This window comes from Oncorhynchus clarkii, chromosome 23, assembly GCF_045791955.1.
Source record: "Oncorhynchus clarkii lewisi isolate Uvic-CL-2024 chromosome 23, UVic_Ocla_1.0, whole genome shotgun sequence".
Lineage (NCBI taxonomy): Eukaryota > Metazoa > Chordata > Actinopteri > Salmoniformes > Salmonidae > Oncorhynchus > Oncorhynchus clarkii.
In genome coordinates, this window is record NC_092169.1 from 428,833 (window position 1) to 445,145 (window position 16,313).

Genomic DNA, 16,313 nt, shown 5'->3' on the forward strand with positions numbered 1-16,313 from the left:
CTGGCAGTCTGAGTTAATTAACGGTGATGACCGCTAGCAGTGGCTAACTGAGTCCTAGCTAGTAGCTAGTTAGCTGGCTAGCTTCAGAAGGGGGTTTCCAGTTCAAAAGTGTAAAAATATCAGATCCATACCACATTGGGTGAGGCGGGTTGCAGGAGAGTATGTTCAGTCCGTAGATGGAAAATTAGATAAAAAAATAAATAATCAAATATATGATAGAAAAAACGATATATACAAGGGACTGGACAAGACAATCGAAACAGACATCCCCACTGCTATGCCATCTTGGAAAATAAAAACATGTGTTCATAACATGTGTACTACACACTTCAAGCACTGACCCCCCACATAGAGACACATGATCTAACCCATGACCCATCTGCAAATAGATTAGGGTTATTCTGGTCTAAGCCAATTGCCACAGGTTTTTCTGGATATAGCCAATAGGCACATGGTTAGGGTTATTTCATCAAAGGGCAAGAGGGGATGGATCATGGATCCCTTTAAATACCAATCTTGAACTGTCTATCATTAAAACCAATACAACATAATGCTTAAACGTCTCCTGTAAATACAATCTGTGACACCTTTAAATATCCACTTCTCTAATGTGTTTATCTGTAGAATACCTGGCTACATCTGAAACATGTCTCCTCCCAGGGAACTATTTAACACTGGAAACAGGGATAGGGATGAGGAATTAACTAGTTGATAGCTTTATGAGTGACAGGTTGACTGGATCTCTTTATCTAAACCGCCAAATGCACAGTTGTCACTTTTTAAAACTTAGAAGGTAGTGAAAATTCAATCTTCTAGCCTAGGGCAGATAGGTGATACCATGATAATGGTGTGTGAGGATAGGGGTTGGGGAACACACATAAGAACAATGGAATGCACCTGGGGTGATGACAGACCAGCATAGCTTTACCCGGTAAACATATGGAGGCAATGTGGAGTTCAGCCAATTTATGTAACACTAATGTTAATTGACTAAGTCAATTACTGTATATAGATATCAAGAACCATGGCTAAAATGTAGAGAGATATCTCCCCCATTTAGAAATCCAAGTCTGAATGCAGCTCAGTTGCTCAAGGGTTGGTTTAAGAGATAAGCACATGTAGATGTTAGATATAAAATCAAATCACTGTTTATTGGTCACGTGCACAGGATACAGGTGCAGTAAAACGGTGCAGTAAAATTCTTACTTACCAGCTCTCCTCAACAGTGCATATACACAGCTTTCCATGTTACTGCACATAAATGTGGATTGAATGGAGGTGAAAGGCAGTCTGTGCTGGAATGGAACAGTGCACCAGAAACTATTAATCTCATCCCTCTCCTCTTTCTCAACTAATCTTACCCCTCTTTCTTTTCTTTCTTCTTTAGTGCCAAGCTGAAGAACCACAAGGAGGTTTGTATCAATCCCGAGACCAAGTGGCTGCAGCAGTACCTGAAGAATGCCCTCAACAAGTAAGAAACCCCTTGAGAGAACCTATAACCTAAAAATGATTCTCTGCATGTCTACACAGAGACACGGTATCTGAGAGTAACGGAAAATTACAGTCTTCCTGAAAATGTAATTCACCCAATTCTCCAATTCATACAGTAGTAAAGTAGTACACGCTCATGGCCAAATCTGGATTTGATCTGCATACGTGTGTAAATCCCAATTTTTACGGACGTCTGCCACTGACATTCATAGGCCTAGGCTACATGATTCAGGAGAAAGTCAGAGTTATGTGTGCAAATATGAAATGATTAGGATTGGGCTCTCAGCCACAGACTGCTCTACAAAAACAGTAATACATTTAACATTTAACTAAATCAGATAGACTGGTCACATAGACTGGTCCCCTAAATGTTCCCACCAGACTGTTCCCACAACCTAATGAAGCATTCTGGGAACCATTTATAGAACAGACTAAATGTGTTCTGAGAATGTTCTTGCAACGTCAGGCGAATGTTTTATACAAACATTGTACAATCACCAGCACACCTGCACAGTTTTGTGTTATGAAAACAGTTGCTGTAAACTAACGAATGTTCTGGGAACTTTCACAGACAGTTCAGAAAGTTCACATTATGCAAGGGATAATCAACGAGGAGCTATGCGTTCTATGGAAAATAATGAACGACGTGGAAGGTGTTTCCAACGACACGCTAGCAGAGTGGCACTGACCTTCCACGTAGTTGCATTAGTTTCCAGAGATCGCATAGAACCCTGAGTTGATTGTCCCTTTTATACCATGGCTATAATTTAATACATTTGCCTTTAGAAATGTCTTCATTTGCCGGTATAAATATGTTATAGGGAGTTTTTCTTAGCCGCCGTGCTTCTACATCTGCATTGCTTTCTGTTTGGGCTTTTAGGCTGGGTTTCTGTATAGCACTTTGTGACATCGGCTGAAAAGGGCTTCATAAATCAATTTGATTGATTGATTGATTCAACATCTACTGAAGTAGATAGCAAGTTTACTAGATAGCTACAGTAGTTGCCGTGGTAACCAAACCATCAGTCCTAGCTTGCTATTATGAACATGTATTTTGATAACAAAATAAAATTAAAATAAATAAATACAAAAAAAAAAATAAAAAAAAAAATCTACATTTGCTTTCAAAAGCAGCTTAAACAAAACAAGTAAGAATGAACTATAGCTATTGAATTTGACTGTGCTTATATGCCATGTGTTAGAGGGAAATAATGCACACACAGAAATTAATATTCAACGATGCCATAGTATAAAGCTCAGTATTTTAATTATTTGTTTTATACATTCATTTTTGCTCTTTATCAAGGGTGTCAGTACAAGAGTGTCAATAATTTTGGACCCCACTGTATATGTTTTCTTCCTGTTTTCTTCCTGTGTAAGGGTTAAGACAGGAATACTAATTAGAGACGCACCCATAATTCAAACTTCCTCAAACATGAGCACAAATCTTGCTCTGACATCAGTGCATGATTTATTTATTTAAGTTCATCACGCATGTTTTGTAACGGTTGTCTTCTGACGAGGAGGAGGAGTAGGAAGGATCGTAAGACCAATGCGCGGTATGCGTGGTATGTATCCATGTATTTTAATAGGAATGAATACGAAAATACAAAAAAACAAGATAATCAAAAATGAAAACCCGAAAACAGTCCCGAATGGTGCAAACACTGAAACGGAAACATAATCACCCACAAGTCAAAAGTGAAACCAGGCTACCTAAGTGGTTCTCAATCAGGGACAACGATTGACAGCTGCCTCTGATTGAGAACCATACCAGGCCAAACACAGAAATCCCAAAACATAGAAAAAGGAACATAGACAACCCACCCAACTCACGCCCTGACTATACTAAAACAAAGACATAACAAAATAACTAAGGTCAGAACGTGACATGTTTGCAGTTATTCAATTACCATCTATGTTATAAATATAGCTACCTGCCATCTATGTTATGTATATGTGTTCTCGACTTTGCCTTCCTTTACTTTGAACTCGGTTGACTATCATCGGGAATACGTATTCTTATTTTTTCTGGACACTCTTCCATGAAGCCCAGCTCTGTGCAGTGTATGGCTTAAAGTGGTCCTATGGACAGATACTCCAATTTCTGCTGATTTTATTTGATTTGGAGCTTTGCAGTTCCTTCAGGGTTATCTTTGGTCTCTTTGTTGCCTCTCTGATTAATGCCCTCCTTGCCTGGTCTGTGAGTTTTGGTGGGCGGCCCTCTCTTGGTAGGTTTGTTGTGGTGCCATATTCTTAAAGCAATTGAATAATAGATTTAATGGTTATCCGTGGGATGTTCAAAGTTTCTGGTATTTTTTTATAACTCAACTCCGATCTGTACTTCTCCACAACTTTGTCCCTGACCTGTTTGGCGTGCTCCTTGGTCTTCATAGTACCCCTTGATTGGTGGTGCCCCTTACTTTGTGGTATTGCATGCCTTTCAGAACAGGTGTAATATATACTGAGATCACGTGACACTTAGATTGCACACAGGTGGACTTTATTTTAACTAATGATGTGACTTCTGAAGGTAATTGGTTGCACCAGATCTTATTTAGGTGCTTCATAACAAAACATATGAACGCACCACTTTTCTGCTTTTTATTGTATTGAAACAAGTAATTTTTTTCATTTCACTTCACCAATTTGGACTATTTTGTGTTTGTCCATTATATGAAATCCAAAAAATATATTTAAATTACAGGTTATAATGCAACAAAATAGGGAAAACGCCAAAGGGGATGAATAGTTTTGCAAGACTATATTCCAAATTTTTTATGATACAGCCTGAATTCAAAATATATTAAATAAATACAAAACCTCTCACCCATCTACACACGATACCCCATAATGACAAAGTGAAAACAGGTTTTTAGAATTTTTTGCAAATGTATTGAAAATGAAATACAGAAATATATAATTTACATACATTTTCACACCCCTGAGTCAATACATGTTAGAATCACATTCGGCAACGATTACAGCTGTGAGTCTTTTTGGGTAAATATAAAAGTTTTGCACAACAGGATTGTACAACATTTCCACATCATTCTTTTAAAAATTATTCAAGCTCTGTCAAGTTTGTTGTTGATCATTGTTAGACAGCCATTTTCAAGTCTTGCCATAGGTTTTCAACCCGATTTAAGTCTACATTTTAAGGCCACTCAGGAACATTCAATGTCAACTTCTTAAGCAACTACAGTGTATATTAGGCCTTGGGTTTCAGGTGAATGTCTCCCAGCTCTATTTCGTTTATTTTTTATCCCCCCAAAAAACTCCCTAGTCCTTGCCAATGTAAAGCATACACATAACATAATGCAGCCACCACCATGTTGGAAAATATTTTGAATGCTACCCAGTGATGACTTGCCCCAAACATAATGCTTTGTATTCAAGGACATAAAGTAAAACAAATTGCTAAAATTTATTTGCAGATTTACTTTAGTGCCTTATTGCAAACAGGATGCATGTTTTGGAATATTTTTTATTCTGTAAAGGCTTCCTTCGTTTCACTCAGTCAATTAGGTTAGTATTGTGGAGTGACTACATTGTTGTTGATCCATCCTCAGTTTTTTCCTATCACAGCCATTAAACTGATTAACTGATTAAAAGTCACCATTGGCCTCATGGTGAAATTCCTGAGGATTTCTTTCTCTCCGGCAACAAGTGTCTTTGTAGCGACTGGCGGTATTGATTCACCGTGCTCAAAGGGATATTCAATGTCTGCTTTTTTATCTTTACCCATCTATCAATAGGTGCCCTTCTTTGCGAGGCAATGGAAAACCTCTCTGGTCTTTGTGGTTAAATGAGTGTTTGAAATTCACTGCTCAACTGAGGGACCTTACAGATTATTGTATGTGCTGGGTCCAGAGATGAGGTAGTCATTCAAAAAATAATGTTAAACAATTATATTGCACACAGTGTGAGTCCATGCAACTTATGTGACTTAATAAGCAAATCTTTACGTGTGTGAATTTCACACATTTTAAATGCATTGCTTTCACCGACAGCCACATTTTATTAATCGGCTAGACCTATTGCCACGCACGCTACTCAAATTACGGGCTTCCCAACTAGGCATATAGACCTACACACATGTGATTTGAAACAATCCACAGCTTTAAAAGAAGCTAATGAGCCTTTGTGGGTAAGTCATGCTCGCCGATTAAGCATTTCATTTGTTTCTGTATAGACTGGAGTAATTATATAATTTTAGCAAATGTTACCCCTTTTCTTGCCCTATGCTTAAGTGATATTTTCAAAACCTTGAGAATGCCTTCGTTCAAGAAGAATTGGATCAGTAAAAACTGTTTCTCTGTTCTGTGGGTAGAGAAAAGAGAAACAGAGAAATATGGAGTGCAGAACCGGGGTAGCTCAGATGAATTGTAGAAATGTGAGGTTGGAGTTGGCTGAGTTGAACAGGGAAACAGGTCCTGAGGGGAATCCAAGGTAGTGGTGGTGAATGATATCCAGGGCAAGGTGGTTGGGTGGTGAGTTGTGGAACAGGAGACAGGGACAGAGTGGTAACTGCAAGAGAGGACAAAACGGTGTAAGGAAGGGAAAAGCACAGCAGAGCAACAGGATCTTCAGAACTAACAAAGGCTAGGACTGATGACTGACTCAGTCAGGCTAATGACTGACTGAGCAGAGATTACGATCTGGCAGGGTGGAAGTTGCTATCACTTCCGGAACCGACAGAGATGGCCCTCCTCGCTTCGCCTTCCTAGGAAACTATAAAGTATTACATTGTTACCCCAGGTAATCTTAGGTTTTATTACATACAGTCGGGAGGAACTATTGGATATAAGAGCAACGTCAACTCACCAAAATTACGACCAGGAATGCGACTTTTCCGAAGCGGATCCTCTGTTTGGCCTACCACCCAGGACAATGGATCGGATCCCAGCCAGCGAACCAAAACAATGGCGCCGTAGAAGGGGCAGACGGAGCAGTCTTCTGGTTAGTCTCAGTAGACGGGCACATCACCGACCGTATTATCTACCAAGAGAATTCCCTTTGATCATAATCACAGTCGTGTATATTCCCCCCAAAGCAGACACACTGACGGCCCTGAAAGAACATCATTGGACTATGTAAACTGGAAACCACATATCCTGAGGCTGCATTTATTGTAGTCGGGGATTTTAACAAGGCTAATCTGAAAACAAGGCTCCCCAAATTCTATCAGCATATCGATTGTGCTACCAGGGCTGGCAAAACTCTAGACCACTGTTATTCTCTAATTTCCGCGACACATATAAGGCCCTCCCTCCCCTGCCCTCCCTTCGGAAAAGCTGACAACGACTCCATTTTGTTGCTCCCAGCCTATAGACAGAAACTAAAACAGGAAGCACCCACGCTCAGGTCTGTTCAACGCTGGTCCGACCAATCAGGGTCCACGCTTCAAGATTGCTTCGATCACGTGGACTGGGATATGTTCCACATTGCGGTGAACAACAACATTGACGAATACGCTGATTCGGTGTACACGTTTATTAACAAGTGCATCGGTGATGTTGTACCCACAGCGTCTATTAAAACATTCCCCAACCAGAAACCGTGGATTGATGGCAGCATTCGCGCAAAACTGAACGCACGAACCACTGCTTTTAATCGGGGCAAGGTGACCGGAAGCATGACCGAATACAAACAGTGTAGCTATTCCCTCCGCAAGACAATCAAGCAGGCTAAGCTCCAGTACAGAGACAAAGTGGAGTCGCAATTCAACGGCTCAGACACGAGTGGTATGTGGCAGGGTCTATAGTCAATCATAGACTACAAAATAAAAACCAGCCCTGTCGTGGATCACGATGCCCTGCTCCCAGACAGACTTTGAGGACAATACAGTGCCACTGACACAGCCCGCTACCAAAACCTGCAGGCTCTCCTTCACTGTAGTCAACGTGAGTAAAACATTTAAACGTGTTAACCATCGCAACCCTCCCAGACGGCATCCCCGGCCGTGTCCTCAGAGCATGCACAGACCAGCTGGCTGGTGTGTTTACAGACCTATTCAATCAAACCTTATCCCTGTCTGCTGTCCCCACATGCTTCAAGAGGGCCACCATTGTTCCTGTTCCCAAGAAAGCTAAGGTAACTGAGCTAAACGACTACCGCCCTGTAGCACTCACTTCCGTCATCATGAAGTGCTTTGAGAGACTAGTCAAGGACCATATCACCTCCACCCTACCTGACACCCTAGACCCACTCCAATTTGCTTACCGCCTCAATAGGTCCACAGATGACGCAATCGCTATCACACTGCACACTGCCCTAACCCATCTGGACAAGAGGAATAGCTATGTAAGAATGCTGTTCATCTATTACAGCTCAGCATTTAACACCATAGTACCCTCCAAACTCGTCATTAAGCTCGAGACCCTAGGTCTCGACCCCGCCCTGTGCAACTGGGTCCTGGACTTCCTGGCGGGCCGCCCCCAGGTGGTGAGGGTAGGTAACAACATCTCCACCCCGCTGATCCTCAACACTGGGTCCCCACAAGGGTGCGTTCTCAGCCCTCTCCTGTACTCCCTGTTCACCCACGACTGCGTGGCCATGCACGCCTCCAACTCAATCATCAAGTTTGCAGACGACACTACAGTGGTAGGCTTGATTACCAACAACGACGAGACGGCCTACAGGGAGGAGGTGGTGGGAGGGCCCTCGGAGTGTGGTGTCAGGAAAATAACCTCACACTCAATGTCAATAAAACAAAGGAGATGATTGTGGACTTCAGGAAACAGAGGGAGCAGCCCCCTATCTACATTGACGGGACAGTAGTGGAGAGGATGGAAAGTTTTAAGTTCCTCGGCTTACACATCACGGACAAACTGAAATGGTCCACCCACACAGACAGCGTGGTGAAGACGGCTCCTCTTCACCCTCAGGAGGCTGAAGAAATTCTGATTGCCACCAAAAACACTCAAACTTTTACAGATGCACAATCGAGAATTTCACCACCTGGTACGGCAGCTGCTCCCCCCCATAACCGGAAGGCTCTCCAGAGGGCCATCTTGATGTACTGCATCACTAGCCACTTAAAACAATGCCGCTTTATATGTTTTCATACCCTACATTTCTCATCTCATATGTATATACTGTACTCTATACCATCTACTGCATCTTGCCATCTTGATGTACTGTATCACTAGCCACTTAAAACAATGCCGCGTTATGTTTTCATACCCTACATTACTCATCTCATATGTATATACTGTACTCTATACTATCTACTGCATCTTGCCTTTGCCGTTCGGCCATCGCTCATTTATATATTTTTATGTACATATTCGTATTCATCCCTTTACACTTGTGTGTATAAGGTAGTTGTGAAATTGTTAGGTTAGATTACTCGTTGGTTATTACTGCATTGTCAGAACTAGAAGCACAAGCATTTCGCTACAGTTGCATTAACATCTGCTAACCATGAGTATGTGACAAATAGATTTGATTTGAAGTCGCAGGAATGAGCATTTGTAGAGATCTTGATTTATGGAACAATTTGCAGCTGGTAGGGATCTGCTCCGACTCCAGCACGTGTGTGTGTGTGTGTGTGTGTGTGTGTGTGTGTGTGGTTGCGTGCACGCTGCAGGTCAAGAGAACACCGGATGACCACCAGAGGGCGTAGCAGGAGCAGATGTTACAAGTATAACTCTGGGAGGCGGACTATAACTAAAACACATAGTCATTCATCTAAATACAGTCGCGCAACAGTCAAGTGGTTGACCTGAACTCACAGTGGGGAAACAGGAAAAAAATTGATGGCTCTGTTAACTGTCTTATATTAATACTCTGTTTTGTTCTTTCAGGATGAAGACATCCAAGCAGACCAACTAGAGAGCCTGCAGGAAGACCTACCAACAGACATGTAACATGAGACGTGTAGGTTGTAATATGTAACATGTACTCTCCCATCACGCACGCTGAACAGCACTTATCCTGTCCATCGCGGAACCATCCAACCCACGGCTTTCCAAAACCACCACCTCTGTTACCATCACCACTGGCACCCCTTATAGACTCCACCCCTGCTAGCGCCAAGTGCAATTATATCTGTGTGAGTGTATGTTTTTATAAATTATGTATATACCATTTTTTATTATCCTATTTCATCAGTAAAGAGCAATTTTTTGTTGCTGTTTTGGCCACCGGCTTCTCTGTCATTCAGGAGTAAGGACTGGGCTTAAAGTACGCATTGATGGGGCTGAGCTGGAGAGAGAGAGAGGATTCATAACAGGATTCAAGCCTCACAATCCAACTCTATTAGCTTGTCCTGGGGAGTGTACAAGGTTCAATAGTACATTCTGGGAAAGATCTAAGGGGCATGGAGGTGTTCACACATGCATGGCAGAGCCACTAGAACATACAATGGCTCAATCCCTTAGCCCTCCCCCTCGTTTTCGAGTGTCCCTCTGTGGGGGAGTGGCACTCAAAAATGGAGCAACTAGTGGTAGGGAGAGCTATAATAACACTTGGGAATGGGACATCGCTACATCACTTGCGCACATCAGAAACAGCCACTGACACCACGCAATTAATTGACGATGAACCTTGTGTTTTTCAGAATGCCTATACCGGCTGCAGTAATAACTTTCCTTATATTTCTCATGCAACAAATATGTACCATATGAACATCAAATGAGAACAGCAGAACAACAATGTTCCGTATTGTACCCATCCTCTGGCTGCGGTTCAATGTGGAGTAGTACAGAAGCAGGACTTATATTCCATAGCGGTTTAACAGTCACATTTCCTTCAATCATTACCAGTGAAGTCACTTTAGCTAGAACAATTAAAACTACTGTTCTGAACTAATATTTATACCAAACGTTTTCAGGGTCAGTACACAGATCGGCTATATAGCTACACATCCATAGCATACAGGTATTTTTATCCTCCACTACACAATAAGGAAGAAAATCGTTAGCTAGGGGTAGCAGGGGTTGGAACAAATTATTTTCCAATCTCTTCGTTCTGAACCACCATTCTTTTTTGTTTCTTTCCACTGTTCCGATTGGAAAAACAAAGTTCTGAACCGGTTTGATGTCACGTTCGTTATAAGAATCGTACAAAGGCGCAGGGTGGTATGCATGCATTCTTATTTATTAAAAATAATGAACACTGAACAAAATAACAAAACGAAACGTGAAGCTATACAAACGAGTGCTGACAGGCAACTACACATAGAGAAGATCCCAAAAACACCAAAGGGAAATGGCTACCTAAATATGATCCCCAATCAGAGACAACAATAATACCATAGACATACAAATCACCTAGACCAAGAAAAACCCTAGTCATACAAAACCCCCTAGACAAGACAAAAACGAGTGTACCCACCCCAATCACACCCGGACCTAACCAAAATATAAAGAAAACAGATATCTCAGGTCAGGGCGTGACAGGACCCCCGCCAAAGGTGCGGACTCCCGGCCGCAAACCTGAACCTATAGGTAGGGTCCGGGTGGGAATCTACCCTCGGTGGCGGCTCTGGTTCTGGACGCAGCCCCCCCCCTCTTTACGCTGATTCCTCCGCCTCTGTAGAACCGGACCATGGATCATCGCCGGAGGCTCTGGACTGCAGATCATCGCCAGAGGCCCCGGACTGGGGACCGTCGCCGGAGACCCCGGACTGGGGACCGTCATTGGAGGTTCCGGACTGTGGCCCGTCATTGGAGGTTCCGGACTGTGAAACGGCGTTGGAGGTTCCGGACTGTGAAACGGCGTTGGAGGTTCCGGACTGTGAAACGGCGTTGGAGGTTCCGGACTGTGAAACGTCGCCGGAAGCTCTGGACTGGGAACTGTCGCCGGAAGCTCTGGACTGGGAATTGTCGCCGGAAGCTCTGGACTGGGAATTGTCGCCGGAAGCTCTGGACTGGGAACTGTCGCCGCAAGCTGTGGACTGGGAACTGTCGCCGGAAGCTGTGGACTGGGAACTGTCGCCGGAAGCTCTGGACTGGGAACTGTCGCCGGAAGTTCTGGACTGTGGAGGCACACTGGAGACCTGATGCGTGGTGCTGGCACTTGTGGTACCGGGCTGAAGACACACATCTCAGGGCGAGTGCGGGGAGCAGGCATAGGAGGTGCACTGGAGATCTGGAGCGAAGAGCTGGCACAATGCAGCACAGGACGCACTGGGCTGTGCAGACGCACCGGAGACACAGTACGCAGAGCCGGCGCAGGATATCCTGGTCCAAGGAGGTGTACTGGAGACCAGGAGCACTGGGCCGGCACCATCCGTCCTGACTGGATGCCCATTCTAGCCCGGCAAATGCGAGGAGCTGGAATAGAGCGCACCGGGCTATGAATGCGAACTGGAGACACCGTGCGCATAACTGCGTAACACGGTCTCTGACCAGTCACACGCTCCCCATGGTAAGCATGAGGAGTTGGCTCGGGTCTCCAACCTGACTCAGCCAACCTCCCTGTGTGCCCCCCCAAAAAATGTTATGGGCTGCCCCTCGTGCTTGTCTCGTTGGTTCAACTCCTCATAATATCGCCGTTCCGCTTTCGCTGCCTCTATCTCCTCCTTAGGACGGCGATACTCCCCAGCCTACGTCCAGGGTCCTGCTCCACCCAGAATCTCCTCCCAGGTCCATTCCTCCTGACCACGCTGCTTGGTCTATTTTTGGTGGGATCTTCTGTCACGTTCGTTATCGGACAAAGGCACAGCGTGGTATGCAAACATTCTTATTTATTTAAAAGAATGAACACGGAACAAACAAACAAAATAACAAAATGAACCGTGATGCTATACAAACAAGTGCTGACAGGCAACTACACATAGACAAGATCCCAAAAACACCAAAGGGAAATGGCTAACTAAATATGATCCCCAATCAGAGACAACGATAAACAGCTGCCTCTGATTGGGAACCATATCAGGCCACCATCACCTAGACCTACAAAAACCCTAGACATACAAAAAACCCGAGACAATACAAAACTAGCGTACCCACCCTAGTCACACCCTGACCCAACCAAAATATAAAGAAAACAGAGATATCTCAGGTCAGGGCGTGACATTTGAACCAAAATAAAGGACCGATTTATATTGTTCCTTTCTGTTTGTTTTATAACCTGTGAAATCAACATTTAAAAAAACAAAACATTTAATCAATCAATCAAATGTATTTATAAAGCCCTTTTTACATCAGCAGATGTCACAAAGTGCTTATACAGAAATCCAGCCTAAAACCCCAAACAGCAAGCAATGCAGATGTTGAAGCACGGTGGCCAGGAAAAACTCCCTAGAAAGGCAGGAACCTAGGAAGAAACCTAGAGAGGAACCAGGCTCTGAAGGGTGGCCAGTCCTCTTCTGGCTGTGTCGGGTGGAGATTATATGAGTACAGCACAGTACATGGTCATTAAGGCCAGATGGTTCTTCAAGATGTTCAAATGTTCATAGATGACCAGCAGGGTCAAATAATCACCAATCAGTGCGGATAGAGCAGGTAAGCTAGTTGTTTACATGCATGATGGACAGACAAGTGTCGCCTAAGGCGCTAAATGCGACTGAAATTTTGCAGGTGGGGAGAGAGGGTTGAGGCTTGAAGCGCTGGGAATCTTGCTATGACATGCATTATCTCTAACCAGGCATATAGTATCCTTAACTAGCATTGAAAAAGTTTACCAATTCTCTAGCTAATTAAAAATCTCTCTCCCTATCTTCTGAATCAAGCTTGTAATGTCAGTGCAGTAGCCTATGCTTGGGTGGGGTGAGTGGCAGGTAGCCCAAGCACACACAATCAAATATTTTTGGCTTGCTGGCAGACACTGAAATAAGTGAAAAAGAGAGGGCTTTGCATAAGCACTTTGTTGTGGGACTAGAAAAAATGCTTGGAACGTAAATAAAGTTATTAACCAGTTCCAATGCTTTTAAAATAATGTTTCTGTTTCGGAAACATATGGATCACTTTCGTTCCAGGTTTCGTTTATGAATCTTGATGATTTTTTTCCACTTTTCAGTTCCCTGAACCGGTTCCAAGCCCTGCTGCTACGTTACCTGCATTGGCAAATATCTCCAATCTCTAACGTTAACGTTACGTTACTAAAATAAAGTAACTGGCTTTAAAATATTTTTTAATAAAGGCAAAATTACAAAAATTCTACATTCAATTTGCAGCAAGTTAGCCAGGTAGTTAGTTAGCAAGTTAGATTCTTTACATCAGCTGGATTTCTCAAGATGACTGGCTGGATTGTTCAGGATTCCCTAAAACATTAAACAACACAAATTACAATTCATACAAATGTCAAATGCCCATATAGCAAACTAAATGTTTAGCTAGTTGGATAATGTTAGCTTGTTAATAAGTAGGTTTTCGTGAATTAACTTTGACTTAAAATATGCATAATCACTTGTCTCTAGATTAACTAACATATTTCTCTGAACTGTACATTTTTTGGTGCCATCAGTTAGGTTGATAACTGTGACTGGTAGTGAGACCATGTATGACCCCGTCACTGCATGTGTGTGTTTGTTTGTGTGTGGGTGTATGTATGTGAACGTGTGGGCTGTTTTAGCTGTCAGGGGAACACGGTCAATGAGCGATAATGTGGAATGATATGCTGCTTTTGCATTTCCGGTCTCTCTGAAAATTCTAGAACATCTGGAGTCAGAACTCTGCTAATTGAGCGACCAATGAGAGGGTAGCGTTCCGTAGCTCCGTCACAGTTCTGGAAACATTAAGGGAACAGTATGACCAGATGTTATTAAAGGAACAGTTAACCCAGATTTTTAAAATAACAGTACTGACATATTTTATTAAAGGGATAGTTCACCCAGATTACTTAAAAGGGATAGTTCACTCAGATGACTAATAACTTTGTAGTTCAGGTTTCCCTTTAATTCTGACATTGACCAGAGTACATTACTGTATGAAAATCTCAAACACATGCAGTGGGTTAACCAAATCATCTTTGTTGTCAGCCAGACTACCATGTAAATGTTTCATGAAACATTATGGAATTTAGAAAGTATCATATTTAGCAAACCACACACTATGAAAATCAATGTTATAGTAATATAGAACAAGTCATAATCTCATCAACAGTTGTTGTGTGATAGTATTAGTAGCAGTATAGTAATAGTAGAAGCAGGGGGGGACTCTTTTTAATTGGGGGGGACTCAGTTGGGGTCTCAACTCACTGTATATTTCGAAATTTGTGCATTAATAGTCACTCATTTAGCCCATGTCAGCGATTTTTTAAAATTATTATTGCTAAGTTAGTATGTCAGCCAGCTATCTAAACTTGTAGTAAGCACGGTCGTATTACAGACCGGGGTGGGGCCCATTGATCATCAGTTATCATACTAAAAACGGCAAACCCTTTTGCAGGAAATTAGCTGTAAATCTGTTAATTCCTCTCTTACCCAGAGTCGACTTTGGGCAAAATAAAATAAAAAACATCCTTAAACAATTCATTGACCAATGCACCATCATACCAGGTCATTTAATGCTTGAAACAACTTGATAATAAGATATTTGGCTACAGAAGTGCTATTTCTTACCGACCTCTACAGCTTCCATCCAAAAACAAATCCTGTGAAATTGCGTCAACACATACTGGAGAAGTTACTGGCTAGCTACAGAGGTTAGCTTAGCTAACAAACTAGCTATGTTGGTCGTCGCGCATGACCAGAATGATCCACCAAAGGCACACCCCATTTCTGTTTTAAAATGGAGAAAGGGGTGGAGTTGGAACGTTTTTTGTGCCCAAAGTCGACCTATAAGATAGCTGGGTGACACAACCACATATCACAGCCATAGCAACAACAACAAAAAATCCCTCAATAAAGTAGTTAGCAACAATACATAACTTTAGAATGTGATAATGAGAACAAGAATAGGATCCACATTAGTCAACTGTTGTTAATGTACTTTTTCATATAAATAATCTTAAGCATGAGATACATCACATTTTCATTTTGAACCTTTATCTTTCCATAGGTTAAGGATGTACTCTTTTATATGTCAAAAACACACCGTTCTTATGAAGGAGCTAGATGTAACATTGTTTCAATGTTAAACTGTATATTGTTGAGTTAAACGTAGTCTTTTAACCATGAATAAAAGGTATTCAAATTAAGTTGCTTTCATGCCATTGCTAATCTGAACACCTGAACACCTGCTCTTTTCATGCAAATCTTGATGAAATAGGTTCTGCTCCTTCAGGGCAACTCACTGCCCAAGCAAAGCCTGAATATAAACAGTGAGCGTGCTGCCCCAGGCGGCAGGGTAGCCTAGTGGTTAGAGCGGTGGACTAGTAACCGGAAGGTTGCAAGTTCAAATCCCTGAGCTGACAAGGTACAAATCTGTCGTTCTGCCCCTGAACAGGCAGAACGAATAAGAATTTGTTCTTAACTGACTTGCCTAGTTAAATAAAGGTAAAAAAAAAAAAATGTGTTATACTATCTGCCCATCTTGCCAATTTTTCATTTTTTTATTTCACCTTTTTTAACCAGGTGCGCATAAACTTGCTTACTACCACCTTAAAAATGGTGTCCCGTCGTACTGCAATGCTCCAAGTAGATGCTGTGGAAGGGATAGCTAGTGTTGGCCTCTGTCACCACGACCTCACTGTGTTCTATTGGCAATAGCAATAATAGCAACCATGCCATAACGAGTATGTGCAGATGATACAGAACATAACAATCAATGCATGAATTAGCACAAACATTCACCTCTGCAAGGTGATGGATACAGAACCTAACCATACACGTGCAGCCATGCCATTAGGCATACTGTGTATAGAAAATTAAGCAAAGAATATCATTGTGCGAGCATTCACCACACAAGAGTTGCAGCCTAAAATACATG

The 16,313-nt window shown here is 42.4% G+C and overlaps 1 protein-coding gene across 1 annotated transcript in view; it reads left to right on the forward strand.

Moving 5' to 3' along the window:
• LOC139381841 (stromal cell-derived factor 1-like) overlaps positions 1 to 15,583 on the forward strand; it is a 40,603-nt gene extending 25,020 nt beyond the window's left edge. The window contains exons 3-4 of the mRNA XM_071125651.1: positions 1,388 to 1,471; positions 9,303 to 15,583. Coding sequence (XP_070981752.1) covers positions 1,388 to 1,471; positions 9,303 to 9,330 — 112 coding nt within the window. The 3' untranslated portion in view covers positions 9,331 to 15,583. The remainder of the gene's footprint in view (positions 1 to 1,387; positions 1,472 to 9,302) is intronic.
• The last annotated feature ends 730 nt before the right edge of the window (positions 15,584 to 16,313 follow it).